The 27,869-nt window shown below is 57.5% G+C and overlaps 3 protein-coding genes across 26 annotated transcripts; 2 read left to right on the top strand and 1 right to left on the bottom strand.

Moving 5' to 3' along the window:
• The first annotated feature begins 541 nt into the window (after positions 1-541).
• On the top strand, positions 542-12,542 carry ADAMTSL5 (ADAMTS like 5). 17 transcript variants are annotated; one of them, XM_074337450.1, is made up of 16 exons: positions 542-1,137; positions 2,041-2,281; positions 2,697-2,769; positions 2,857-2,948; positions 3,234-3,294; positions 3,445-3,553; positions 4,735-4,862; positions 5,146-5,257; positions 5,597-5,683; positions 5,827-5,990; positions 6,215-6,413; positions 6,490-6,561; positions 9,645-9,786; positions 9,970-10,121; positions 11,228-11,326; positions 11,809-12,542. In XM_074337450.1, exons 2-16 carry the CDS (start codon positions 2,262-2,264, stop codon positions 12,246-12,248), a joined length of 1,950 nt encoding a protein of 649 aa, XP_074193551.1. In that variant the 5' UTR covers positions 542-1,137; positions 2,041-2,261; the 3' UTR covers positions 12,249-12,542. The 17 variants fall into 17 exon arrangements, 14 of the variants coding, with proteins under 14 accessions (XP_074193551.1, XP_074193552.1, XP_019599730.2 ...); XM_074337451.1 differs by having other exon boundaries at positions 1,939-2,281; XM_074337453.1 differs by having other exon boundaries at positions 850-1,137; positions 10,028-10,121; positions 11,809-11,988.
• Positions 12,543-12,691: 149 nt separating this feature from the next.
• REEP6 (receptor accessory protein 6) lies at positions 12,692-17,838 on the bottom strand. 3 transcript variants are annotated; one of them, XM_019744179.2, is made up of 6 exons: positions 17,592-17,834; positions 14,701-14,794; positions 14,478-14,616; positions 14,010-14,178; positions 13,712-13,798; positions 12,692-13,461 (listed from the first exon to the last, which is right to left on the bottom strand). In XM_019744179.2, exons 1-6 carry the CDS (start codon positions 17,704-17,706, stop codon positions 13,424-13,426), a joined length of 642 nt encoding a protein of 213 aa, XP_019599738.1. In that variant the 5' UTR covers positions 17,707-17,834; the 3' UTR covers positions 12,692-13,423. The 3 variants fall into 3 exon arrangements, with proteins under 3 accessions (XP_019599738.1, XP_019599739.1, XP_019599740.1); XM_019744181.2 differs by having other exon boundaries at positions 13,394-13,461; positions 14,010-14,088; XM_019744180.2 differs by lacking the exon at positions 13,712-13,798 and having other exon boundaries at positions 17,592-17,838.
• Positions 17,839-18,616: 778 nt separating this feature from the next.
• PCSK4 (proprotein convertase subtilisin/kexin type 4) lies at positions 18,617-25,385 on the top strand. 6 transcript variants are annotated; one of them, XM_019743925.2, is made up of 15 exons: positions 18,617-18,863; positions 19,149-19,253; positions 20,756-20,848; positions 20,922-21,050; positions 21,141-21,217; positions 21,312-21,400; positions 21,700-21,872; positions 21,961-22,173; positions 22,587-22,687; positions 22,765-22,868; positions 22,940-23,057; positions 23,422-23,643; positions 23,858-23,982; positions 24,254-24,327; positions 24,492-25,385. In XM_019743925.2, the coding sequence occupies exons 1-15, from the start codon at positions 18,669-18,671 to the stop codon at positions 24,576-24,578; spliced, it is 1,905 nt and encodes a 634-aa protein (XP_019599484.2). In that variant the 5' UTR covers positions 18,617-18,668; the 3' UTR covers positions 24,579-25,385. The 6 variants fall into 6 exon arrangements, with proteins under 6 accessions (XP_019599484.2, XP_074193548.1, XP_074193549.1 ...); XM_074337447.1 differs by having other exon boundaries at positions 24,572-25,384; XM_019743924.2 differs by having other exon boundaries at positions 18,621-18,863; positions 20,958-21,050; positions 24,254-24,376; positions 24,492-25,379.
• The last annotated feature ends 2,484 nt before the right edge of the window (positions 25,386-27,869 follow it).

Here is a 27,869-nt window from a genome sequence, read left to right as displayed (position 1 = left end):
AGGGGGCACTTAAGCTGAACCTGGCCATGCCTGTGGGCAGAGGGGCAATCCACCAATCGCCCCTTTGGTGACCCGTCTCCTCAAGGGGCCCACCAGGCACCATGGGTGACAGTGAGGTGCCGGTGGAAGTGGCAAGAAGAGGAAGCCTGCTGCATCCCTGAGTGGACAGGGCCGGGAAGCAGCCGGCGGGAAAGGGTGGTGTGGGGGAAGCCCTGAACTTGCCAGTCCGTGCAGAGCTGAAGTCCAGCTGGAAGTGTCCAGTGGAGACGCTGCCAGCTCCATTGCCCAAATGGGGAAACTGAGGTTGGAGAGGGTGGGACCATCGGCCGCGCAGAATTGGGGTCTTCTGGACCTGGATCTGGCTCCAAAGCCGCTGCTAGCAGCCCGGGGGCTTGGCAGGGAGGGCGGGAGGTGGGGTGGGGCCCGTCTTCTGGTGACAACAGCGCCCGGGAATGTGCCGGCTGGGAGGGGGCTCTCCGCCCCCCACGCCTGGCCCCTGGGGCTGAGCTTCTCCGCAGTGCGCTGGGGGCCCTGAGCTGGGGATGGCCGGGACCTGGGTCGGTAATCCCAGGATCAGAACCCAGGCGCGCGGGTTCCAAAGTAGGGTGACCTTGAGGGAAAGGAAGAGGGAAGGACTGGAGCAGGAGATAGTGACCGAGAATGGGAATCCTCGCGGGGACATGGTCTAAACGTCGGTGGAAAGGGGGCAGCGCCCCGGACTCCCGGAACCCGGGCAGGGCGACCTCGGTTCGCGCACATTCCCAGGCCCTGAGCACGGCGCCCGGAATAGCAGCCCTGGGGTGGGTGTAAGGGCAGCCAGTCCCCGCGCTGCTCCCCCGCCCTGGGATTCCCAAAGTCGCCGGGACATGGACTGTCGGACACCAGACCGCGGTTCTGGGGATACGGGATCCACGCGAGGCAGTCCCCTGCCATAGATCCGCGCCGAAGCGCGCCACAGCCGCGCGAGGGCGCACGGGGCCGCCGCCCCTCTGGACCCCGGCCTGGGTGCGCCCTGGGAGGCCGGGTGGGAGGGGCCGACCCGGGCTCCCCTCGCCCCTCCCAGCGGGTTCCGCCGCTTCCGCTCGCCCTGGGGCCGCCGGAGGAGCCAGGACGCGCTGCCTAGGTTCTACATCACCGGTAAGTCCCTCTTCCTATCCCCCCACTGTCCGGGTCGGCGTCTTTTCCCCTCCCTGGGCCCAGGGTGGTGTGTGGCGAGGGAGCAATCCCCAGGGTGGGAGAAAGCCCATCCCCACTTCCTGGGGAAATTGAGGCCCAGAGGCGGGGCTTGTCCTGAGGTCACACCCACAGTTAGGAATGCAGCCTAAACAGAGTATGAATGTCCTGCTCCTTAAGGAGAGGTCTCTGGAGAATGGGAGGATGTTCTTCTAGCCCCTCATTTTCCATCACCTAGACCCCCACCTCACAGTCGGGAGCGGGTGTCAGAAGGCCAACGCCCCTTCACTGTCTCCTCTCCTCTATCAAACTTCTTCCTGCTTCCTGGGCCAGCCTGCGCCAGCCTGCCCGTTGGGTTCAGAGAGGGGCAGAAATGCAACTGGCTGCACAGCTCTGGTCAGAGATGGGGACCACCCGTCAATCTCCCAGGTTTTCAGCACCTGGAGCCACTTTGGCACCATACCTCTGCTGCCCCAGGTCTAAATGTCAGAGCTAAAAGGGCCTGAGATACAGGGAAACTGAGGCTCAAGAGGGGCCATGGGTCCAGCAGAGCCCAGCCTTCTCCGGTCTGGTGCCCAGAAGCTCGGAGGCTGGAGGACTTTAGCTTGTCCTGTGCGTCCTTCGGGCACTGTTGACTGCTGGGCTCCCTGGCTCTGGCCCGAGAAAGGATTCACAAGGCAGCCACTCCCCTCCCCCCTTACTCTGCCAATGGCACGGTCATGTGGAGGGTGTAGATGTCAAGTGGCTTTATTTTTCCCCTGACAGCTGGGGAAACTGAGGCCTGGGGTGGCGAAGTCGCCAGCCCAGCAAACCCCCAGCCTCCCTCTTTCTGCGTCATCTTCATCAGTGGCCCCTTTCCGTCTGCAGACCACCCTGGCACTCCATCCCACACCTTCTGCTCATGAGGCCATGAGGCTACAGCTGGTCCAGGGCCAAGTCACCCCTCCTCGCCCCTCCTCAATCCAGGGGCTCCCTGCTGCTGAGGGTCTGGGAGCTGAGGGGGCCCTGGAGGGACCTGACCCCTGACCCACCCCATCTCTGCAAGGTCTCAGAGTCCTGACTGATCCCAGCTGGTCCCCACTGCACAAATGGGGAAACTGAGGCCTGGGTAAGTGGAGTGGCTGCTTCTGGCCTCACAGAAAGATAGAAGCAATGATGCTGGGGAGAATAATGAGGGGTCTGTATCCTGGAGACACCTGTGCACTACCCTGGAATGATTTGTTTTGTCAGACACTGATTAAACAACTACTGTATGCATCATAAGACAATAAGAAACTAATAAATAATTCTCTGAACTCTCTATCCCCATACCAGGCTCTGTGCCTCTCATTTTTCTTACCTGATCCGACGGATCCCTCAAAACTTTCCTGTAAGGGGGGCTGTATTATCACTCCATTTTTCAGAGATGAGAAGGAAGGCTCAGAGAGGCTAAGTTATTGCCCCAAATCACAATCAGGGCACAGCTGGCTTCAACCCCTGGCCTTCTGATGCCCCCACTGCAGCGACCCTCTCTGCTTCCGCAGACCCCACCCCCTCCGGAACCTCCTGCTCCTGCTGTGGACCCTCCTGAACTGTAGTTTTGGGGGCAGTGCTCAGGTAAGGGGGGACATGAACCCAGTGGGCATTGAGCATGGGGATCCAGCCTCCCTTCCAGGCTGACTGTGACTCTCTCTCCCCAAGTAGGGTTCAGGCGAGTGGACGCTGTGGGGTTCCTGGAGCCCCTGTTCCAGCTCCTGTGGGCGGGGTCTCTCTGTACGGAGCCGCCGCTGCATCCGGTGAGCAGGGAGCTGGAGCTCAGCTGGGCGGGGCAAGAGCGGGTGGGTCCTTGCCCCTCCTCTCCTGCCAGGCCAGCCAAGCCCCTGGCCGCACCCTCTGCCTGCCCACACATGCTGTGCCTTTCCTCCCCTTCTTCCGCCTCCCCCACCATGCTGTGCCTTTTAATCTTACTGATCCAGCTGGAATGTGGGTAGGGTTGGGGGGGATGGAGGATGTGCACACTGCCTCTGGGGAGGGGCTTCCTGAGGGGCCTGACCACACTCTGGCCATCTTGCTCCTCACAGATTTCCCAGGGAAGAGCTGTGCTGGGGGAACACCCATGAGTACCGCCTCTGCCAGTTGCCGGTAAGTTCTGTCCACCGCCCAGACCCTCTAGTCTGACCTGAAGCCCCCTGCTTCCCCATTCATACTCCCAAATATGTTTGCCACCCTGCCAGCTTCTCTGGGTTCCTCCAAGGCTGTCCCAGCCTCTGACACACCCATCTCTATCCCCAGGACTGTCCCCCAGGGGCCGTGCTCTTCAGAGACCTGCAGTGTTCCCTCTATAATGGCCACCCTGTCCTAGGCCCCCAGAAGACCTACCAATGGGTACCCTTTTATGGCGGTGAGTAACCTGCCCTCCTGTTGGGCCAGAGGGAACAACTCAGAGTTGTCAGGGAGAAGTGGCTGCTACGAAGAAAGGGAAACTTGGGGGGGTTGTAAGGAGGAGGGGGCATTAGCACTTGGGCTTTGAAGGATACGTAGGAGTTGGTGAAGTGAAGGGGAAAAAGCATGTATGAGGTGTAAAGCAGGGGCAGAGGAAGGCAGGGTCTATTCTGCACAGAGTTGAACACCAGGCTGAGGATTTACTTGGAGTTGTATCCAAAGGCCAACAGTTCTCAAACTTACCCCAGTAGCAGGAAATGTCGCATTGAACTGAAAATAGCGAGTTATGTAACTATATGCCTGGGGCAGTGCGCCTCCTGATTTAAGGGAGACAGACAGCCTCAGATGCAGCGGTGGGGGCAGGCACAAATAAGCAAAACCTAGAATGGGTAAAGTTCCATCCGTCAACCTCATGTTTTGTTTTGTTTTTTATTTCTTTGCCCTAAGAGTTGGAGGAAATCTGCCATGATCTCACCCCCACAGAGGCCCACCAGGGCCAGCTCAGGCTCTGTTCCATGAAGGGTCTGCCAGCCAGGCTCAGGGAGGTGGGAGCTTAATGGGCAGGCGCAGGGATCAAGGCTATAAGCCTGTGTGAGAAGACTGCCCACTGTGCCCCTCTGCCCCAGGGAACTGAGTCCTGGGGAGGGCCAGAGACAAACCTAGGCGATGTGGGACCCAGTCGGTACCGGACGCTTTTTGTTGGACACCTGCTGGGTACAGGTCCCAAGCACTGATTGAGTTCTGTCCAATGCTGGGCCTAGAACCCCATCTGGAAAATAAGTGTTCAATGAGTGTTTGTGGAATGAGTGAATAAATGAATAAAAGATGAATGAAGAATGGGAAATGATGTTGATAATGGATAACACGTGAGGGCTTCTGATATTAGTACTTAATATGAATGAATGAATGAATGCACGTATGCATGCATGCAGGGCCAGAATACTTGCTTGGAGAGTCCCAGGTAGCTGGAGGCAGAATTCGTAAGTCCAGTTCTGGCTCCGCTTCACCCTCGATGTGTGGTTTTGGCTGAGTCTCTGGACCTCATCTGCCCAAAGGGATGGCTTTCTGGGGGATCCTGGTGGGAAGGGGGCTGGAACTAGGATAGACAACGCCCGGCCCACTTACTCCTCCCGCCCCCAGCGCCCAACCAGTGTGACCTCAACTGTCTGGCTGTGGGTCACGCCTTCTACCACAGCTTCGGACGTGTCCTGGATGGCACCCCCTGCAGCCCGGGTAGTCAGGGCCTCTGCGTGGCTGGCCGCTGCCTCGTAAGGACTCCCCAGACCCCGCCCACCTCCCTTCCTGGCCCCAGCACCCAGACCCCACTCCTTTTGGTTCCCTAGTCCCACCCTCTTCCATACGCCCCGCCCTCCCTAGGCTCCACCCCAGGCTCCTCCCTCTGGGCCCGCCCCTTTACTCCCAGGCCCTATTTCTTTCATTTCAGGTTCCACCCTCGTCCCTAGGCCCCAACCCTCTAGTGATCAGAGCCCCGCCTCCTATCCCAGGAGGGGGAGGGGCTCTCTATGACTTGTGTCCTCCCAACCCCTTCAGAGCGCCGGCTGTGACGGTTTGATGGGTTCAGACGCCCGCGAGGACCACTGCGGCCGCTGCGGCGGCGCCAATGACTCGTGCCTCTTGGTGCAGCGCGTGTTTCGTGATGCCGGTGACCGCTAGCCCCGTCCTCTCCGCTCTTCCAGAGTGGGCCCTTTAAGGAGCCGCGGCCCGGAAGCAAAGTCCCGTGTTGATTGGGCAGACTGCGGCCCAGCGCCCTCTCGCTCGTCATTCTGATTGGTCGTTGCCAGATTGTCCCACCCTCCCCAGAACAGATGGGTTTTAACTCTTTCATTACCTCAAACGATAATAAACTTCAAACGTTTACGGAGCATTTTGGGTTACCAGGACCCTGGCTAACCTCTTTACCCGCAGTGTCTCATTTAATTCTCAAAGCATCCCTCAAATACACCCCACCCACACCCCAACATCCTCCTTCCCTCCCACCTAGGAGCCTTCGCCGGCTACTGGAACGTGACTCTGATCCCCGAGGGCGCCAGACACATCCGCGCAGCCCACCGGAGCCGCAACCACCTGGGTATCGCAGGGTCGGAGGGTCGATGCTCCCTGCTGTCCGTCCGGGTGCAGCCGGGGGACTGAGACCTGGGGAGGGGAAAGCCTGGGTCGGGGAGGTGCGTGGGGGCTGGTTCTGGTGTACCTCGGCTGACCCTTCTCTTGCAGCGCTGATGGTGAGCGACGGGAGCTACGTGCTCAATGGGAACTGGGCGGTCAGCCCTCCCGGGACCTACGAGGCAGCAGGCACCCGCGTGGTCTACACCCGCGCAACAGGGTCAGAGGAAACGCTGCATGCGGCCGGACCCACCTCCCAAGACCTGCTCCTACAGGTGTGGGCTGGGCCTTCAGGGGAAGACAGGGCACGTGGAGCGGGGGAAATGATGTGAGGAGGCTGGGGACAGAGGGTCAGAGGGGAGAGGCTGGATTAGAGATGGTCAGAGGGGGGAGGCTAGGGTAGAGAATTAAAGAGGGGAGGCAAGAGTAGAAAGTCAGAGGTGGGAGGCTGGGCCATCAATTCGGAGTTCAGCTTCCTAGTGTGTGACATTCCCCTCAGGTCCTCCTGCAGGAGCCCAACCCTGGCATTGAGTTTGAGTTCTGGCTCCCTCGGGAACGCTATGGCCCCTTCCAGGAGCAGGCACAGGCCCTGAGCTGGTCTTTGCGACAGCCACAACCTCGGGAGGTGGAACCTCAGCCCCCTGAGACCCCTGTATCGCCTGCTGCCATCCCCCCACGGACCCTAACCCCCTCCCCAGGTGAGGTGGGGATGGCCAGGGTAGGGGCAAGCAGGCAGGTGAGGCATGTGCCCTGACTGCACCCCCCCAAACACAGACCCCTGCCCACCATGCCCTGACACCCGTGGTCGTGCCCACCGGCTGCTCCACTATTGCGGCAGCGACTTTGGTAAGAGAACTATTTCCCCAACCCTCACTTGGTCCCTAGTTGACTTGAGCCTGGCTCCTGTGTTGCTTACCTCTGACCCTCATCTGACTTTACCCTTGACTCCTTGACCTGACTCCACCTTGACCCCTTCTTCTGACCCTAATTTGACTCCTTGATCTGACCCTTTGCTCTAATTAAGTCCTCACTGATCCCAGATCTAATGCTGACCCCAGGCCTCAGCTAACCCCATCCCCTCTTCACAGTCCCCAGGCCCCCCCACCCACACCCCACCTAACCCTCAGTTCCCTCATCTGGCAATGGGGTATGTGGAGGCTGGAGAGTTCAGCCACCCTCAGCACCACCCTGCCCACAGTGTTCCGGGCTCGAGTGCTGGGCCGCCTCTACCGGGCTCAGGAGACCCGCTATGAGGTGCGTGTGCAGCTCATCTATAAGAACCTCTCCCCACTGCGGGCCCTCGAGTACGTGTGGGCGCCAGGCCGCTGCCCCTGCCCACTGCTGGCCCTCCATCGAGAGTACCTGCTGGCTGCCCGGCGCCTCGTCAGCTCTGATGGCACTCAGGACCGGCTGCTGCTGCCCGACGCCGGCTACGCCCGGCCCTGGAGCCCTGCAGAGGACAGTCGTGTACGCCTGGCCGCCCGACACTGCCCTGTCTGAGCCCCCGGATGAGACCCCACCACACAGAGCAACAAAGATGTGCCTGATCAGGCTCAAACTCAACTTATTTCCTCTCTTGCCCTGGCTTCCAGGGAGCTCAGAAATATCTCTCAACCACAGCTATGTGACCCTCCCTCACACACACGTAGACACCTCTGCATGTAGTCAGATCCACTGTCACAAGTAAGCAGGCACTAGTAAGGACACACTGAATTGCCTCTTTAACTCTTATTATTACCTCTCTCACCCTGGCTGCCAGCAAACTCATAGCTATCTTATATTCAGAACTTTGGGTCTGTTTTTTTTCCCTTGCCTCACACTCACTTGCTTAGACACTCTCACAAACAAGCAGGGCCCTGAGGAAGACGTGCCCAATGAGACATTGTAATGTATCAGTTTCCCCTCTTGCCCTGGCTACCAGAAAGCTCATCACTTTAACTCCCTGACATTCTATGCTCGCTCTTCTTGCTGCCACTTACCCACACATCCTCATGTATTTAGAGACACTACCAACCACAAACAAGCATTCCCCATAGAAGACATGCCTAACCGACACTGTAACATACTCATTTCCCCTTTTGCCCTGGCTACCAGGAAGTTCAGAGATAATCTTCACAGCCTTAGCAATTCTGGCTGGGTGCCACGTAGACACAGGGATGTTAATCAGATCCACAACCGCACTCTCACAGCACATACACACACGTGACTGTATGCGCCCCATCCCCTCTTACTCCTGGTCCAGCCCCCACCTCCCCTCAGTATGTCTGACCCTTTGAGGGGGGTGAGGACAAGGCATATAAGGATGGGGAGCAGGGGGCTTTTCTAGGTCCCAAGTTTCCTCCACATGGCCGGTTCAGAGCCACACGAAGGGGAGCCCTCCCATTGGAGGAGGCAGTCACAGCCCCTGCCCTCAGCCTGTCCCCATCCTCATATGTTCTGAATAGATTCTCTTCATATATTCTGGAGCAGGAGGGCCGACCTCGGTCCTATGAGAATTGGGAATGTCTTTGGGGTGGCCCAGCAAGCCCTTCCCTATGGGGGAGGGGTCACCTTCTGTCTCCCTACCTCGGATGGGTGAGGGGTACACGATGTGTGTGTCTTAGATCTGGATGGGCTCAGTCCCTGACCTTGCAGATAACCTTAGGCCAGACCAGGCCCCTCTCTAGGCATCAGTTTCCCCATCTGCAACTACCCTTTCAGCCCTTCTTGGCTCTGACCATGGGAATCACACTCTTTCTGGAGTCCTTCTCTAACCCCTCCATTCATTCATGAGTTCCTCGATGGGTAGTTATTGAGCACTTACAGTATGCCAGTGGGACAGCAATGCCTGGGCGGTCCCAAGCCTGGCCCTGTCATCTTCAGCTGATGTTAGAGGATCCCCGAGTCCCCACTAGCACGGGCAAAGTAAGGCACAGTTCTAGAGGGAAGCGTATGGGCGGGGCGCCCCCTAGTGGCAGGATGAGGGAAAAAGTGAATCAAGGCACCTGCGTTGCCTGCAGACCCCAACTGGCCTTCATGGACATCCACTTCTTTCATCAGCATTTGCCTTCCTCAGGAACGCCGCTCCCCACGCACCCACCTCCTTACAGCAGCACCCACCCACAGCTCCATTCCTCCCACCATTGGCCCGAGGTTGTCCTCTCTGCCTTGTGTCAGGGAGTGGGGGTCTCAGGCCTTCTCAGCCACAGGGTTCTGTGGGGCACCCCTGCCGTCTACCCCTGAACCATCAGGACTGGCTGGGTTAAGACAGGTGCTCCAGGGAGGGGCCAGTGCAAAGTCCTCTCCAGCAGTCAGGGTGGCCTGTGACCACCTGAACAGTGACTCCTCTTTACAGCCCCTCTTCTGTGCGGCAACATTATTTCCAGTAATGATCTCCTAGGTCACAGTAAATATTACTTTTTTTTTCCCTCTTTAGCTTTAAAACAATCTAACCATTGAAAGAGAATAAAATGTTACAATTCTAAAGATGCTCAAATTCTCAACACAGTTCAGAGAGGAGCTAACATTTGCATTTGCCAAGCAAAAATATTACACTGTTTCGTTGTTTTATATTGAAACACAAATAAAAACTCCAGGGGGTTACATAGGATGACGGAAACAAAGTGACTGGACATCTGTTTTTTTGGAGGGTGTTACAATTCCTGGCCCCCTTTTTTAAATAGCATTTTTTAATGTTATTGAAGAATATTGGGGGAACAGCATGTTTCTCCAGGGCCCATCAGCTCCAAGTCGTCCTTCAATCTAGTTGTGGAGGGCACAGCTCAGCTCCAAGTCCAGGTGCTGTTTTCAATCTTTAGTTACAGGGGGCACAGCCCACCATGCCATGCGGGAATTGAACTGGCAACCTTGTTGAGAGCTCCCTCTCTAACAAACAGCCATCAGGCCACCCCTCCTGGCCCTTTTTTTAATTAGTTATTGTATCCCTGCAGGGAATACCCAGGGCCCATCTGGGTTAGAGACCCAAACACTGCCTGAAGTGACTGCAAATGGGTACAGACAGGAACTTCCGAGAAAACAGGTGGCTGCGTCCTCACGGAACTGGGAATTCTGCAAATTGACTTCCCACAGGAGGTGATGTTTATTAAAGGATAAAGAATTAAAACAGGCATGTTTGAAAACTTGTGTCCATGTTAGTAAAACAATGGTAACTGCGATTGTTTCATTAGCCCCACAAAAGATTGTTTTCAACAATATTTCCAAATGCCAGCTCTGGGGGTCAGTCATGTTTTTCTTATTGTTTCTAATTCTCTGCAGACGGCACACCCCTGTCAAATGCCTGCGACTTACCCTTCTCTCATTGACCCTGTACCAGATGGCTGACCCATGGGAGGACACGTGTCCACTCAAAGGGCTGTGGAAAGCCCTGGACTGCCTTACAGCCCACAGGAATAGATGTGGGCGTTCAGGTGAGGTTGGTGTAACTACTTTGGAAAACATTTTGGCTGTGTCTGCTATAGATGAATGCAAGTCACGATAGTACATTAAAGTGACATGTCCATGTCCCAACTCCCAAAACCTCTGAATGGAACCTTGTTTGGAAAAAAGGTCTTTGCAGATGTGATTAAGTTCAGGGTCTCAAGATGAGATCATTCTGGATTATCCAGGTAGGCCCTAAACCCAATAACAACTGTCCTCATGAGAGACACACAGAGGAGAGACAGAGAAGATGGCCATGTGATGACGGAGGCAGAGATGGGGCGATGTGGTCACGAGCCCAGGGGTGCTGGAGCCCCCAGAAGCTGGACGAGGCAGGAAAGACCCTCCCCTAGAGTCTCTGAAAGGAGCATGGCCCTGCCACACCTTGACCTCAAATTTCTGGCCCCAGAATGTGAGAGACTCAGTCTTTGTTGTTTTAAGCCTCCCAGTTTGTGGTGCTTTGTTCTGGCCGCCTCAGGAAACCCACCCGCTCACCCTGCACTCTGCAATCTCTGACAGCTGTGTGCATCGAAGGCCAGTCCTAGAATGTCCTGAGCAGCTTTAGTCACAATAACCCCAAACTGGACACTATTCAAATGCCCACCAACAGTGGAATGGGGTGAATAACCCCTTGCTTACCCAGCGATAGAATGAAATGCTATCCACCAACAAAAAAAAAGCAAAGTGCTGCTAATTCCTGCAGCGGTGGTGAGTTGGACACAGCTCTGAGTCAGACAAGAGAGGACAGAAGATACATGGACCTGATGTCTGCGTGGGGCTATGTTTAGGGGTGGGAAGTGACTGGCAGGGGCTGGCCATATTGTCTGACTAGCTATGACTTGCGGGTTATACTCTCCTGTATGTTTAGATTAAAAACAGAACAAGATTGAGGGGATAAAGGTTACTGTTTCCACCTGGTGAGACAGGTGTGTGTCCTCCCCACCTGTGCTCCCTGGTTAGCTGACTGGGGTGGGACCCCAGGGAAAGCCTTCAAGGGGCGCAGCCAGAAGCTGTTTCATTGCCGCCAGGCACGGCAGGGTGGGGTGGGGCGATGCCAGGTGCAGAGCGAGGCCAGCACCGCCATCTCCTCCTCCAGATCTCCACCACACCACATTCTCAAACAGCTGGACCAGCAATAAGCAGATTCAGAGATCTCTGTCCCCAGTGCCCATGTGGACTTCTCAGGAGGTTGCAGGTTCATTAATGATTACCCTTGACCCTCCCTTCCTCCCTCCTGACAAATCTTACATCCCCGAGTAAAAGCCAAAGTCCTCATCACATCCAGGTACCTGCATAGCCAACCCACCCCCAGACTCACCTCTTTTTTCTTCCCCTCGCTCACTCCCCAATCTTCCTCCACCCCGCCAGGCACAGGCCTGCCTCAGGGCCTTTGCACAGGCTCTTTTCTCTGCCTGGACCACCCGTCTCCCAAGTCTCACAAGACTTGTGCCCTCACCTTCTTCATGTCTCTACTCAAATGTCATTTCCCTATGGAAGTCTTTCTCTGACCCTGACATTGCAGCCCCACCCCCCCAACTTCCGGCTGCATTTTCCCCCATGATATTCACCTCCCTCTGATGTGTTATATATTTATCATGCTGTCAACTTTCCAAATCTCCGGGAGCAGGGATTTTTATCTCTCTGGGTTATTTACTGTGCCCTTTGTTCCTGGAACAGGGCCTGACACAACAGGCACTCAATATCTGTTGAGTGATGGAAGGAATGATTCGGAGTGCTCCACAGAAGCACTCAGCGCTTCCCCTCCCTTCGTTGGAGTTCTCAACGATGACACATGGGGCTGTGGTGTTGATGGCTGCACAGCACTGCCTCCTCTTTCGGAAAACTATCTTAGATGGACAGGGTCACCACCAGCTGGGGACGAGCCGGGCCTGCTAAGGACTGAGAGGCATAATGTACCAAAGGATTGCAGGACTTGGCTGATGTGTTTGGCCAGAAACTGCAAGTGTCTCCAGACACCTCTCAGTGTCTCTGGGACAAAATCGCCCTGGGGTGAGAACCACCAAGTCACAGCCTTGGGAGCACCTGCGGTGTTGGAGCCTGTGGTTCTTTCTGCTAACTCTCCTCTTGTGTTTGCACCAGAAGTTGTCACCAACTAGAAACGTGGAGAAGTAGAGCTGGGTGGGTTGGGGGGCAGGAGCTGAGTGGTGAGAGGAATGGATTGTGATGGACACCCGGGCCACAGGCCCTCCCCAACTGTGAGTGCAGATGCCTCCGGGGTCCAGCCCCTCTCAGGGTACAAAACATGGCCCCAGAGTTCTAGGTGCCTACTGCTGTTCCGGTCTTGGCCACGCCCACTTGTGTGGCTCCTTACCCTCCCATCTGAGGTTCTGCTCCTTACTGGAGCTCCTTGAGACCCCCTCCCAAACAAAGGACTTGGACTGAAATTCTCATCTCCGATTCATCTCAGCCGCTTGGCGAGACCTTGATTCTGGGTTTCCTTATCTGTAAAGTGGGGCCACACAGCATCCATTCCAGATTAGATGGGATGGTCCCTACAGAGCCCTCCTCCCCAGTGCCCCCCAGGACAGACAGAGACAAGGCCGGCCAGACGAGTTTTATTGTGCCCTCTCCTAGCAGGCCATGTGTTTGAACCGCCAACAGTGCTTCAGGTATTGGAGCCAGGGGCGGTGGCGGGGCCAGCTGCAGGTTACTTCAGTGGTAGACTCTGAGCAGTACCCCAGAGGAGACACCGATTGGCAGGACACAGGCTGCTCACGCACCAAAGTGCTGGTGGGGGGCTCTGCTGGGGACCCCTTCTGATGCTGGTTGCTGGACTTGGAGGCCTTGGGGGCTAAGTCCCCTGGCTCACTAGGGCTCTTGTTAGGGGGCTGCATGGGGATGGTAGTGCCACTGGGGGACTGCACGATGGGGGGCCCCTGGTGGAAGGAGGTGCTTGGACTCTGCATGGAGCCTGAGGCCTGGTGGGCTGACTGGGAGGGGCCCAAGGAAATGATGGAGGGCCGGTTGCGCTGCTGGTTGGGGGCCTGGGGCTGGCTAGAGGAGTTGGCTCTTGTCTGAGGCGCTCTTGACTGAGGCCCAGCCTGGGGCTTGTGGGGCAGCTTGGAGCCACTGGCAGGGCCACTGGCCGGGGACTGAGGCTGGGAGGTGGTATGTGAGGAGCTCCCAGGGGCTGGCTTGCTTGAGGACAAAGGAACAGTGGTGGGCTGTGCTGGTGAGTCAGCTGAGGAATCCGTGGAGCTCTTGGGCTTGGGGTGTGATGTGTCCTTCGGCTGGTTGGCCAGTAGGTCTGTGCTGGGGCTGGGTGGGGACTTCATTTGTCCTTCTGGAAGTGGGTCACGCTTACTTTCGCTGCAGAGAGAGGGCCATGGGGGTGAGGCAGGTCTGGTGGTGCCCTCAGCCCCTGGGGCTTCACTCTGCTGCTGGACAGTGGGATGGAGGCTGCTGGGGGCCAGGGTGGGGTCCGCGCCAGGGGACAGCAGCCATCCTACATGCACTCAACACACATGCACATGTGGACCCACGTTCATACATAAATGCATGTGTACACGCACACATGAACGCACACATATAGGCCCTACTTCCTAGGGGTGGGGGTTACCTATGGTTGGCTCTGAGGGCAGTGGGGGACCCACTGCCCCAGCTGCTGAGGTGACGAGCGCCCGGCTGCGGGCCAGGGTCTGCAGGACTGGTTCCAGAGAGCATAGGAGAGAGAGGCGCACAGTGAAGAGGGGAACGCAGAGTGTCAGATGCCAGCAGCCAAGATGCCAAGCAGAAGCCAGTCAGAGTCAGGAGTGGGAAGGCAGAAGTGAAGGTGAGTGAGGATGGGTGGGCTGAGAGATGGACAGACTGACAGAGACTGGGACAGACGGATACCCCCATGTCCTACGAGCACACACCATCCCAGGTTATTCCGGCTGCCACGTCCAGGGCCCGTCCGCTGAGGTCTGTCATGACACTGTCCACGGCCTCGTGATGCTTTAGAAAGAGTGGACGTATGACGCGATGATACAGCATGTGAGCCCCGTTCCACGGCCCGGGAACCATGCAGAATAACAGGAAGGCGCACTGCGGGTATAGGCAGCAGTCACACTTGGCCTTCTGCTCTGTGCCTCCTGGGTAAGGGTTGGGCTTCCTCCATCAGACACTGGGCTAGGTGGACCTGGGCCACCCCCGTCAGACACCCGTCAGGATGGGCCTGGGCTATCTCCGTCAGACAACCCCTGGCTGGGCCTGTTTCTGCAGGGAAGGGGCTAAGTCTCCCCCATGACATCCCAGGAACAGCAGGGCGGGCCCCAAGGGCCCTGTCTCTGGTCGCCTGCCTGCTCCCTGGAGACCCTGTCCTGTGTGTGTCCTGCAGCACCCACCTTGCCCGCGTAGTAGAAAGGGAACCAGGACAGGAGTAGATCGCTGAAGAACTCGGCCAGCCCGAACAGGCTGTACACCACCCAGTAGGTGAGCCACACAGTGTCGTCCTCTTTGCTTGGGCTCTCTATAGCTTTGATTCTGGGGAAGGCGCAAGCAGGCTCAGGGACTGCCTGCCAGAGGCCCCCCAGATGCCTCCCACCTGGACAGCCCAGGGGCACTCACGAAGCATATGCGGGGTACACAAAGCCAATGAGATTGCACAGTAGAGACGCCCCGTAACCGAACAGAAGATACAGGCTTAGCAGAGTGGCGGCTCCTGCAGAAAAGAGGGGCGTGGGTAGGTGTCTGGCTCACTCTGTGCCTGGCCCACAGGCCCCCGGGCCTCCTCTTGGCCTGGCAGATACAGTCCACCATTGTTACTCCCCCTACAAGCCTCAGTGACCCCTCCAGGACACATCCCCCTGCAACTCCTGGGTGATACCCCTGTGGCCCTGAGCCCTGAGTCTTATGTCTGTAATCAGTTAAGAGATCCATCTCCCGCATGGGACTGTGAGGTCCCCAAATGTAGGTGGGGAGCTCTGCCCTGGTGGGTACAGAGTAGCTGCCCACTAAATGTTGGTTGAATGAATAAGTGATCGTCTGCAATTATAACCACCTCACTCCAGGTCCTATAGGAGGGGATGGGCACAATATGCCAGCGATTGAATGTAAGTAATTGGAGGAAAACTTAAAAGTGAGGCTATTTTGCCATTAAGACGTAATTGCCAGAGAGCAGACAAAGGTAATGGCATTTTAAACTTTTACTGTGAGGTTTCTCAATATCAGCACTGCTGACCAGCCTCCCTGGCCCCCACCCACTTGATGCCAGGATAACCCTCTAATTGTGACAACCGGAAATGTCACCAGACACTGCCAAGTGTCCTGAGGTAGCGCATAGTCCCATTCTAGACCCCTTGTCTTAGTGGGAGGCAGCAAAGGGCAGTCTAGAGCCCCCAGACCTTGGAGAGCCCTCTGCTCCTCCACTCACTTACCACATGACACTGAGCAAGTCTCTCTCTGCTTGGAGACTCAGTTTCCCCATCTGTCAATGGGGTGGTAGTGGCCCTGCCTCTTAGTGTTGTGGGTTGAGATAAATACATTCAACACAGAAGACTCGTCCTTTCCACACATTACTGAGGGCCTCTGGTCACAGAAACAGCAATGAGGCTCAGAGAATAGTGTGGGGGGTGGGGGCAGCCAGGAGCGTTAGTCAGTCTGAAAACAATAATGGTAACTGTCACATCTATTAAGCACTTCTTATGTATGGGGCTCTGTGCTTCCCTGTTCTGTCTCAGGCAATGAGAGAAGGAAGCAGAGGGAGAGGAACTTGCCCAGGGTCATTTGGAAGCATTTACAGCCTCCCGCCTCTTCCCCTGAGGCTGTTATCTGCACACACACACACAGAGACAGGTCACTCGTGGACCAAAGGGCAGAGTCACCCCCACCCTTCCCTCTACCTGCATTAGTTTCTATCTGAGCCTGGGGTCAGGAGTGGGAGGGGGTCCTCCCCACCTGGCGCCTCTGGGTTTCCTGTTACTTGGGAAGGGGGATTTGGCCATTTGGGGCAGGTGGGGTCCAAGGGTTCCCACATCTGGGTGAGGGGGTGGGGAAATGTCACCCCTTCTCTGGAAATCGGTAGAGGGGGAGCAGCGGCTCTCCCAGGGCACCCCTCCCCTCAATCCCTATTCCTGCAGCCTCAGCAATGGGAGGATGACCTTGGACTTGGCGGGGGCACAACCTGAGATCAGCAACAGATGGGGCCCAGGGTAGGTGGGGTGGGGGAGGGGTGGATACTCCAGTCAGGTCAGGTGGCAGGGGCAACCTCCCAACAGCCCCTGCCTCTCTGGGCTTCAGTTTCCTCCCTGTAACCACTAGCCTCCCTGGTGGGCCCCTCCCCAGTGCTTGTGACCTAAATCCCCCACCCACTGGTAGCAGGGATGTGGAAAGCCAGGCAGGAGGTCAATGGCTTGCTCCCAGGGGAAAGTCCCCGGCTGAGCTGACATGGGTTGGGCACTAGGAACCTGGGGGGGACAGATATTGAATCTTCCTTGAGCTGCTTGGCATGGGGACGCCCCGATTGATGGGGAAATGGGATGAAAGTGGATTCCCAGGATCTGCAAATGGAAGGTGCTCAAAACATCTGTCATTGTCCTCACTTAGAGCTCTCCCAGTCACTCCCACCCCAGCATCTTTGTGATTCATTCCAGGGGGGTTTCCTGGGAGAGGTGACAAAGTGGGTGGGACTGGTGCACTGCAAAACAGGGAAGGAAGGCATTTAATGGGTGTTTACTGGACAGTTTTAGAAAGTGGCAGGAGCCACACCAGGCCATTGAGGAGGAAAAAAAGAGGAGGGACTGGAATGGAAGTTACAGTCAGGTGTGGCTGGACCCCCTTCTTCCTGGGTCCCCATCCAAGCTTTCTTCAAAATGAACACAGCTGTCAAACAACCCAACTCCAACTCAACTATTCATGCAGAGTGGGTCGAAGCCCTTGGGCAGCCAGGGAGAGGGCAGGCCAAGGAGGGTACTAGCAGGAAAACAATGGGAGGGGAGGTGGACGTGACCTTTCCCTCCTGGCATGGGGCATCCCTTCGGAAAAACGAGATCGCTACACTGGCTTTCAGACTGGGGTCCATCAGGGACAGGGGTGGCGAGACTCAGGGCACTGGCTGCCTACCTGCCCCCTTCTCCCCGGGGGACAGCAGGGCAACTGGAAGAACCGGACTTCGGCCTGGCGGGCACCCAAAGCCCTGAGGGAGGGGGCAGAGGACCGGCCTCCAGACCCGAGGGCCAGAGTGGGCGTGCTGCGGGGGCTGAGAAAGGGGTAGCTCTCGCCTGAGGTAGCACGCGGGGGCAGGAGAGGACCTGTAGCACACCGTGGTCCAGATCTACGACCCCTCCCCCGCCATATCTAGGTCTACCCGCGGTACAGCGGGGCACGCCCCGCCGTCAGGTCCGGACCCCGCAGCTTGGGCCAGCCGGAGTGGGGCAGGTCTGAGGTCCGGTTGCCCCAGGGCCTCAGTGTGCCCATTGGTGAAATGGGGCAGCGGTCCCGAGCGCCCCCGGACGGCTCACCCGCGGCCAAGTACCGCTTGTCGACACCGGTCTTGGCTTCGAGCACCTCTAGCGCTTCGGTGGCCAAGTTCTTCTGTTCCAGAAGGCGCTCGAAGCGCTGGCGAAGGCCGTCCATGGCACCGGCCGTCCCGGGGCTGGCAACCCGAGCTCGACCGCAGCCCGGCGAACCGACCCTGCGGAGCGCGCGCCGCTTTTCCCCGAACCGAGCCGCACCGCACAGCCCCGGGGCTGGTCTCCGCCCCGGGGCTGGTCTCCACCCCCTGTCCCTCGCACCGGCCAATGGGAGGGCAGGGCGGACAAAGGAGGTGGGGCCTGCCCCTTCTCCCCTGTCGCATTGCCCTCTGGCCGGCCGCGGCCGCCGCAGCCGCGACTCCAGAGGTAGGAGGCAGGGTGCGACGGCCGAGGACGCCAATTGGCCGAGCGGGAGAGGGACGTAGCTGATTGGAGGGGCGGGGTCATAGCCTTGGATTATTGGCTGAGCCTTTATGTGGGTGGAGCAGGGGAGGAACGAAGCGTGCTGGGGTGGGCGGAACTGGTGGGAGGGGCCTGAGAAAAGCCCGAGCTGATTGGAGAAATGGGAAGGGATTCATTGGCAAGAACAGAGGAGGGGCGGGGCTGGTCATAAAGGAGGCGGGACGGAATCTGAAGGGCGGAGCTAAATTGAGGAGGCGGAACTTACTCGAAAGAACGATTCTGTTTGGGCTGGAGAGGAGGCAGGGCTGATATTTTTTTAGTGGGAGGAGTATGTAGAAAAGCGGGCGAGGCTAAATAAAGGGGCGGGTCAATCATAGTAACAGTGAACCCGCTCCTCTGGGTTGGAAGAATTGGGTTATTGTACAAATGGGAAGACTGAGGCTCCAGAGGGTTTGGGTCTGCAAAAAACCAGGGCAAGCGTGTGTTCCCCCTCTTATTTCTGTCGGATCTTTGCGCCCCTCAATAGGGAGCCGCAAGGCCCGCTGGGAGTTGAAGCCTTTCAGGGGTTGCTATGGCGCCGGGGGCGGGGCGGGCTGTTGGACCAATTCGGCAGTTTGGCCAGGGGGAGGGATAGTTGTAGACCCCGGCCCCGCCCCCGGCGCCATGCGGCCCGCCTGGACTGTTCTCTGGTTGCGCCTGGCTTTGACCCTGAACCTGGTCCTCGTTTGTTTCCTGGCAGTGGGGTGGGCTTCGGCCCGGGTCCCCATCTATGTCAGCAGCTGGGCCGTGCGAGTGTCCCAGGGTTACCGGGAGGCCGAGCGCTTAGCCCGCAAATTTGGCTTCGTCAACCTGGGACAGGTGGGTGGGACCCGGATGGACGGGAAGGGGACGGGGGCGAGACAACCCAAGACCCCAGGCCCCGACTGACGGGAGGGGGGCCCCCCAGGTCCCCTCAATATCAAGAACCCCCAATCCATCCCTGCTTCGACCAACTTCAGATTCTAGGACCCTCAGAGGGCATCATAGCCTCCAAGTGGCCACCTGGTTGGGGGAGGAAGCAAGCAAAGGGGCTGGTCCCTGTCTTGCGGGGGCTCTATCAGGGAAGCCGGTCCTAGCGAAGCTACTGCTTCCCCACATTCCCAGATCTTCCCTGATGGGCACTACTTCCACCTGCGGCACCGGGGCGTGGTCCAGCAGTCCCTGACCCCGCACTGGGGCCACCGCCTGCGCCTGAAGAAAGACCCCAAGGTGAGCCTGGCCTCGAGGCTGCCCACTTGTGGTCTCAGCCACCTCCTGTTATTCTTGTGATTGTTATGAATGGCTGTGACCTTTCACAAGTTACCTGCTCTGAGTCATGGTCTCCACCTGGCCCCCCAGTCTACACAGTGGGGATTCAGATGGGGAACATCTGTGGAAAGCAAATGATCAAGCATGGGCTCAGTGCTCACCCCAGGGCCTGGCACAAAAATATAATTCTTGTCGCAAATCCCTGCCCCCCAAGCTCCCCCTATCCCTCCTTTGTTTCATCCTGACAGATCAAGGTGCCCCGTAAAGAGGGGCAGATAACATGCTAGCTCATGGGGTAGACGAGGGGGAATTGGCCAGTTTTGTGATGGAAGAAACAGTTCCAAAGAGGAGGAATCCTGTCTGAAGTCACTCAATAAGGCCGTGACTGAATTGGCACCAGAACCGAGTCTCCAGATGCTCAGAAAGATGACAGATAGGGAAAAGGCCTTAGAAGCCAAGCTGAGGATTTGAAACTGAGTCTAGCAAGTCCTTGGGAGCCACAAAGAGGTATGGGGCTGGGTTGGGGGGCTGATCGGCAAAGAGGCAAGAAGCTTGATGGTTCGAAACCCACCTGGAGAACTGGCTACAGAGAGAAGTGGCCACTTGGAGATGTTTGCAAGAGATAGGCCGGGCTTGCTGATGGATTAGGTGCATGTGACTGAGGGAGAGAAATCAGGGCCAGCTCCCAAGATTGGAGCAGAGCAAATGGGAAGATGATGACCCTGATTGCTTAGATGGGGGTGGGGGAGACAGGAATTGGTTTGGGGGGCAGGTGGGAGATCAACAAGAAAGGAACAGCAGCCCCAGGGAGGCAGAACAATATGTGCAAAGGCCCAGGTGGGGCAGCCACTGTGGCAGCAGTGTAGAGAGGCTGGTGGGGGACAGATAGGAAGGGCATTGTGGGCCCTGGAGAGAGCGGTAGGGAGCCACGGGAGGATTTTGACAGAGAGCACTGCTGCTGTGTGCTAAGAGTGGTTTATTGAGGCAGGGGTACAGCTGGAGGACCAGGGAGGAAGTGGGTATGCAAGGGTGTCCTGCACGGTAAAGGGGGTGGTAGAGAGAACTGGCCACTGCAGGGGAGAGGACAGGTCCCTGGGAAGTGGCCATGTGTCCGTGGGCCCTGGGAATGGGGGCTCCAAGGGCCTTGGCCCCCTCTGAAGGCAGAGCCCCAGGCACATGGGGACCCTGAAGAGCAGCCCCAGCAAACACAAGGTCCCAGGACAAGCAGTCACAACCCAGACACACATCCCACACCAACCACAGCCCCACTGACAATCGCTCCTTAGTAGACCCCGGGAAGCAGCCCAGGCAGACCCTAGACACAGGCCTTTTGACTAGGAATTGGCAGGAAGGTCTCAGAGGGGCATGTCCTCTTGGTCCGTGGGACAGGACCTTCTAAAGTGCATGGGTGTGAGGCAAGATAGATGGGTCCAGCCCCTGCCTTGGCGTGTGTACCCCTTCAGGTGCAGTGGTTTGAGCAGCAGACGCTGCGGTGGCGGGTGAAGCGCTCCTTGATGGTGCCCACGGACCCCTGGTTCTCCAAGCAGTGGTATATGGTGAGCAGGCTGGGCCAGGCGATGGGTTGGGGTTGTGCTGGATCCCCACTGACTCCAGCCCCACCCGGCACAGAACAACCAGGTCCAGCCGGATCTGAACATCCTGCAGGTCTGGAGCCAGGGGTTGTCAGGCCAGGGCATCGTGGTCTCCATCCTGGACGACGGCATCGAGAAGGACCACCCGGATCTCTGGGCCAACTACGTGAGCCCCTGGAGGGACAGGTTGGGAAGGGGGGTCTGCCTCTGTCCCACAGACTATCCCACCCCCTTCACATCCCCACCCCACCCCCAGGACCCCTTGGCCAGCTATGACTTTAACGACTATGACCCGGACCCCCAGCCACGATACACACCCAGTGAGGAGAACCGGTGAGCCCAGCATCCCATAGGGCCTGGGGGTGGCCCTTGTGCCCTTTGGGGGCCAGGAGGCCTTGACGGGAACCCCTTTCTGCCTTGGGGCCAGGCATGGAACCCGCTGTGCTGGGGAAGTGGCAGCCATAGCTAACAATGGGTTCTGCGGTATAGGCGTTGCCTACAATGCCCGAATTGGAGGTACTGAGGCCCGCCAGGACAGAGGCTGGACTGGGTGGCACTGGGTGGCTGGCAATGCCAGGGAGAGTTGGCAGATCAACCAGGGGAAGAAGCCTCTCACGGCCACACCCTTGCCACTGGGCAATGCAGAGTCCCCAGACTCAGGGTGGGGAGAGATGAGCGCGCCAACCCCCCAGCACAGACGCCCCCCACACTCCCTGGTGGTGGGGAGAGGGCTCTGCCAGGGTGGCTGGAGCTGGCCTGGATGGGTTGTGGCGCAGGCGGGGCTATCCGCCGAGGCCCAACACCCACCTGTGCAGGCGTGCGAATGCTGGATGGCACCATCACCGATGTCATCGAGGCCCAGTCACTGAGCCTGCAGCCGCAGCACATTCACATCTACAGTGCCAGCTGGGGCCCCGAGGATGATGGCCGCACAGTGGATGGCCCAGGCATCCTCACCCGGGAGGCCTTCAGGCGTGGTGTTACCAAGGTGAGCGCAGCCCGGGGCCACAGAAGGCCTGTGCCTGTTCACGATGCTGACACTCCACCCCCGTCCCCATCTCTGTCCCCAAATGCAGGGCCGTGGGGGTCTGGGCACACTCTTCATCTGGGCGTCAGGCAATGGTGGCCTGCACTATGACAACTGCAACTGTGATGGCTACACCAATAGCATCCACACGCTCTCTGTGGGCAGCACAACCCGGCAGGGCCACGTGCCCTGGTACAGCGAGGCCTGTGCCTCCACCCTCACCACCACTTACAGCAGTGGCGTTGTCACCGACCCCCAAATCGTGAGCAGTGGACCCCGCCACCACATCCACCTTGCCTAACCCATCCTGGTCCCTGCCTTTCCTCCTATCCCCTCTTTCTTCCTGGCCCCCACCTTCCCCCAGTACCCTCACCTTCCCCCAGTCCTCTCACCTTCCCTCCTGGGACCCCACTTTCCCTCCTGTTTGCCCCCATCTTCCCTCCTGTCCCCTCATCTTTCCTCCTCCCAAGGATTGCCCCTGCAGTGCTGGAGCACAGACATGGGTCCCAGTCCCCAGCCCTACTGTCGCCCCCCCCCCCCGCCCCTTGTTTCTGAGGCGCTCAGCCCCCCAGCCTGTTGTAATGCTCTGCAGTGCCTTCTTGAGTCCTTGGTGCTTTGTGTACAAGGGCCGGGTTTTCGTGCGCCCTGGCCCCAAGCCGCTGTCTCCGCCTGCAGGTCACCACCGACCTGCACCACCAGTGCACCGACAAGCACACGGGCACTTCAGCCTCAGCGCCACTGGCTGCGGGCATGATCGCCTTGGCTCTGGAAGCCAAGTAGGTGATGATGGGGGCCCCGCCTAATGCCCTGGCTCCCCAGGTGTGGCCCCAGCTCACACCCCACCTGCCCCCAGCCCGTTCCTGACATGGAGGGATATGCAGCACCTGGTGGTCCGTGCGTCCGGGCAGGCACAGCTTCAGGCCGAGGACTGGAGGACCAACGGCGTGGGGCGACAAGGTGCAGCAGGGCCAGGTGGTGGGTGGGGACATCGTGCCCACAGCACAAGTGACATTCACCCCTCCATGCAGTGAGCCACCACTACGGCTACGGGCTCCTGGATGCCAGAGTGCTGGTGGACTTGGCTCGCACGTGGCTGCCCACACAGCCCCAGAGGAAATGCATCATTCGGGTCCTGCATACCCCCACGTGAGCACTGTCCTCGGCCCCAGCCATTGCACACCTGCCACCTCCCCAGGCTTTCCTTCAGAGCTGTGACCTCCCCAGACCTCTCCTCACACCTGTCACCATTCTAGCCTTTCTCTCACATCTGCCACCTCTCCGGCCCTCCCGCATATCTGTCACCACCCTAGCCCTTTCTTCACATCTGTCACCCCCCAGCCCTCGCCTTATACCTGTTACCTCTCCAGACCTCCCCCACACCTGTAATTAATACCCAGGGGGCAGAAACATGGGAGGCAGGCCCTGAGGCCTCAGTTTACCCATCTGTAAAGCCAGAGAGTGGCCCCCTGATCTAAGCCCAGACCTCGCCTGCTGGCCACCCTTCCCCCAGCAGGCTGGCAGGAAGGGCTCTGACCCTCCACACCACCCCCAGCCCCATCCTGCCACTGACACACGTGAGGAAGAAAATGTCGGCCTGTGCTGGTCACACCAACTACATCCGCTCGCTGGAGCACGTACAGGTGCAGCTGTCACTGTCCTATAGCCGCCGCGGGGACCTGGAGATCTCACTCACCAGCCCCATGGGCACCCGTTCCACATTGGTGGCCATCAGGTGCGGGGTGTCGGGGGGGCAGGGGACCTGGCCCTGTGGGTCTGCACAGGAAGGGACAAGTGTACTGTGGGGTCAGGTGTGGCCAATATCCCATGGAAGCCAGTCCCTCAGCCAGCACTTGGCACCACAGTCAGATGCTTGCTGTGTCTCACTGGCCCCTTCATGACTGGTTGAGAAGCCCCCCTTCTGCCCTACCCCCACTTGTCTGTACCAGACCCTTCGATATCAGCGGCCAAGGCTACAACAACTGGATCTTTATGTCCACCCACTTCTGGGATGAGGACCCGCGGGGCTTGTGGACCCTGGGCCTGGAAAACAAGGGCTACTATTTTAACACAGGTGAGAGGTGGGCATAGGCTGGGGGCTCTGCAGCGAGTCTCGGTTACCCTACTGCAGAGGGGCTCCCAGTGGTCTCCTTGAAGAGACTGTAAGCTGGCATGTCTAGTGCCTTGTAGGTGTCCTACAATGGGTCCTGCGTGGCCATGGCACCATCTGAGTCTGAGGATCCAGGGTGGGGTGGGGGTGGCTGGGGAGTGGAGCCCAGAATGGAAAATCAGGCCACAAACAGCTTCCCTCCTTCCTCCCCATATCTACTGCAACCCCTGCCTAGGGACACTGTACCGCTACACACTGCTGCTCTATGGGACAACTGAGGACATGACAGCACGGCCCATGGGACCCCAGGTGACCAGCAGCGCGTGTGTGCAGCGGGACACAGAGGGGCTGTGCCAGGGTGAGTGCCCGGCGCGGCATGGCCTGCTTGCTGACTGTGTGTGCAGCCCTGGGCGTGTGGGTGGGCCAGGGCCACAGGCCTCAGCCTCACCCCCGTCTCCATGTTCCCTGTGCAGAATGCCACAGCCCCACCTACATCCTGGGCCACCTTTGCCTCTCCCACTGCCCACCACGGTACTTCAATCACACCCACCAGGTCATAACCACTGGGCCGGGGCGCCTGGCAGTGCCCGCCCTGCGTGTATGCTCCAGCTGCCGCTCCTCCTGCTATACCTGCCGTGGCAGCTCCCCACTTGACTGAACCACCTGCTCTCCACGTTACACCTGGATAAGCACTGGGGCTCCTGCTCAGGGCCTACCACCCCCATGGACACCCCCAGCCCACCACGACTGCCCACCCCTGCCGCTGTCACCTTGGCCCAGCCCAGGCCATGATGCTGACCCTGCTGGCTGTGGCCTTTGAGAGCCCCTTCCTCTGCAGCATTCTCTCCTTGGGCTGCCCTCCATCATATGTGGGTCCTGCCAGTGCCAGAAGCCACCCCTGTCACCACCTCAGTACAGCTGCTGGCTGGACCCCGGAGACATCAGGCTAGGAGAGTCAACATTCGCCTTGGCCTAGGCCCCTGATGGGCACTGCTGTCCTGCTCCCTCATTCCAGATGAGCGCCCAGGGCGAGAACCTGCCCCCGGAAAGCCATGGTTGGCCAATGAGGCTGGAAGGCCACAGGTGGCCCTCATGGAATCCTGCAACCCTCGGCAGGTCCAGGAGAGAGAGAGAGAGAGAGAGAGAGAGAGAGAGAGAGAGAGAGAGACATCTAGTTACACAGTGGGGTTGGGGTGGTGGGGATGGGGCCATCCCTTCCCTACCCCTGAATTGGTGGGGCAAGGGGGGAGGGGTAGAAGCAGAGCCAGTGACACTGTCCAGAGTCTCAGACACCATGTCTGACCTCAGAATTTGCAAATAAAGGTTGAACAGGAGGTGCCAAGTCTGTGGTCTTCTTTGGGGCACGGGCGGGCCGCCCATCCTGCTGGAATGGTTGGGGGTTTCCCTGGTGCACTGCTTAGAAATTGTCTTCCCCAGCCATCAGCCCCTGGAGGACCTAGCAGCCCACAAAGAAACGGAGATCAACCTGGGGCCCAGAGAACCCAGCTGTTGGAGGTGAGAGCTGGCAGGGGTCCCTTGTGATGCCCACATGCTCCTAGGGCCCAGCCCCCTGCTGACCTACCTCCCTGTTTCCCCACATTCCCCACCCCCATCCTGTTGACACTGAGAACTAACAGAAGCGTGTCTAGGAGCTTCCAACATTTATACTTCTCCATTCCCTGAGGGCCATTGGGAAGCTGAGGGAATTATTGGTTGGAGGTATATTGCTGTCTCCCTCCCCCTGTTTTTGACTTCCTCATCTGTAAAGTGGATTACCCACCTCTCTGGAACAGAAAGAGGATTCTGAGGTGTGGGTTGGGAAAGGGGGTGCAGATGAACTATTAAATGTCCCTCATCTGTCCTCACACACACTGATGGAGTGGGGACACGTTCATCCTGATTTTCAGAGTTGGGAGAGGATTTCCATGAGTGTAGGCTGGCCTGTTCCCTTGACCATGGGGCTTCACTTGGGCTTGATGGGGCAGGCCTCACCTGTTGCAGGAGCCCACAGACCCCCAAGAATACCCTCTTCTGTGGCCCTGGGAGTCTGGATATTTGCTTGGCTACCGGGCTCAGTTGACCAACCTCAAGCCTTGAAGAGTGAGGCTGTCCAGGTCTTTGCAGCTGGGCAGTGGGAGGCTGATGCCTCAGCACTTGAAACTAGACACAGACATGGAGCCCTTGCCTAGATCTGCCTGGGGAGGAGACACGGGTACCCAGCTGGGCCCTGTAGAAGCAGGTGGCCAGCCAGGGAGGAGACAGCCTCATCTCCCTACCTTGTCTTCCCCAGCTTTCCTCCCTGTCCTGTCCACACACCCAGTCTCATGGCAGCCCAGCCCCTAGCCGACCCTAGCAGGACCAGGCTGTTTAGCCAGGGGCCCCTAGCTTCCCTCTCGGACCCTCCGTGGCCTCACCTGTGCCACAGCACCAAGTCTAGCACCGGTCTCACCAAATGTTTATGAGGATCAAGAGGCAGTTTTCCTGCTTGGCACACAGTAGGCATGCAAAATAAGCTGGCTTGGGGCAGCCCCTTGGGAAACAGTCAGGCAATTTCACAGGCAATTAAACATAGTTACCCTGTGACCTGGCAATTCCACTTGCAGGTATGTACCCAGAAAAACTGAAAGCAGACATCCGCACAAAAACCTGTACACAGATGTCCACAGCAGCAGGATTCACAATGGCCAAAAGATGGAAGCAACCTAAGCGTCCATCCACAGATGAACGAATAAACACAGTGTGCTTCAATCACACACTGGAGTTTACTCAGCCATGAAAAGGAGAGGGCACCGACACTCACTACAACGTGGATGGACCTTGAACACATGATGCTCAGTGAGAGAAGACAGAAATAAAAGGCCACACAGTGTGATTCCATTTATGTGAAATGTTTAGAAAAGACATATCCAAAGATAGGAAGTGGGTTAGCGGTTGTCAGGGACTGGGAAGGCGGGTGGGGGTGACTGCTGATGGGAATGGGGCTTATTTTGGGGTGATGAAAATATTTTGGAATTCAATAGTGGTGATGGTTGCACAACCTTGTAAATATACTAAAACCGCTGAATTGTGCACCTTAAAAGGGTGAATTTTACATTTTGTGAAGTTTACCTCAACTTAAAAAATTGCAAAAGAAAGCATTTATTGAACTGGAGAAGAACCATACAAATATAATATAAAACATTTTGGTATCAAAGAACCCCCATTTATTGAGTGCCTACTGTGTACCAGGCTCTGAATATATCAAAGAACAGGGCAGACACAGATCCTGTCCTCCAGGGGCTCACATCCATCAGGTGGGGATACAGGGGGTCTACGTGTTCCCCTCTCTCCCCCAGAGTCCTTAGCAGCTCCCCCACTCATCTTGTTCTAGAATTAGACTGTTGTGATGGTTGTATAGCTGTAAATATACATAAGGTGTGATCAAACAATATGGTAAATGTTTAAACAAAAAAATTATTACAGTAAAACACACATTGCCATAAATCCCCCTTGCTTTGAACACACTCCATCATTCTTGCCACTTTCTGAAGCAGTTCTGGAAGTCCTTTTTCGTATTGTCTTTAGTTGTGCTGTCGTGGCTGCCTCAATGTCCTGAATCAATTCAAAACGTTTACCTTTCATGGTCATTTTGAGTGGGGAAGAGCCAGAAGTTGTACGGTGCCAGATCCGGTGAATAAGGTGGATGAGGACACACCGTAATGTTTTTATTTGGCAGAAATTGCCATACCAGAAGCGATGTGTGACACGGAGCATTGTCATGATGGAGGATGGTTTACGGCACACTAAAACACACCTTCTCTCAATTGTAGCTCACACCTGACTGCACTGAACAAGTTGAAACTTGTCACACA

The sequence above is a fragment of the Rhinolophus sinicus genome, linkage group LG07, assembly GCF_036562045.2.
Source record: "Rhinolophus sinicus isolate RSC01 linkage group LG07, ASM3656204v1, whole genome shotgun sequence".
Taxonomy (NCBI): domain Eukaryota; kingdom Metazoa; phylum Chordata; class Mammalia; order Chiroptera; family Rhinolophidae; genus Rhinolophus; species Rhinolophus sinicus.
The sequence above is the reverse complement of the archived record's forward strand: the minus strand, read 5'-3'. Positions and strand labels throughout refer to the sequence as shown.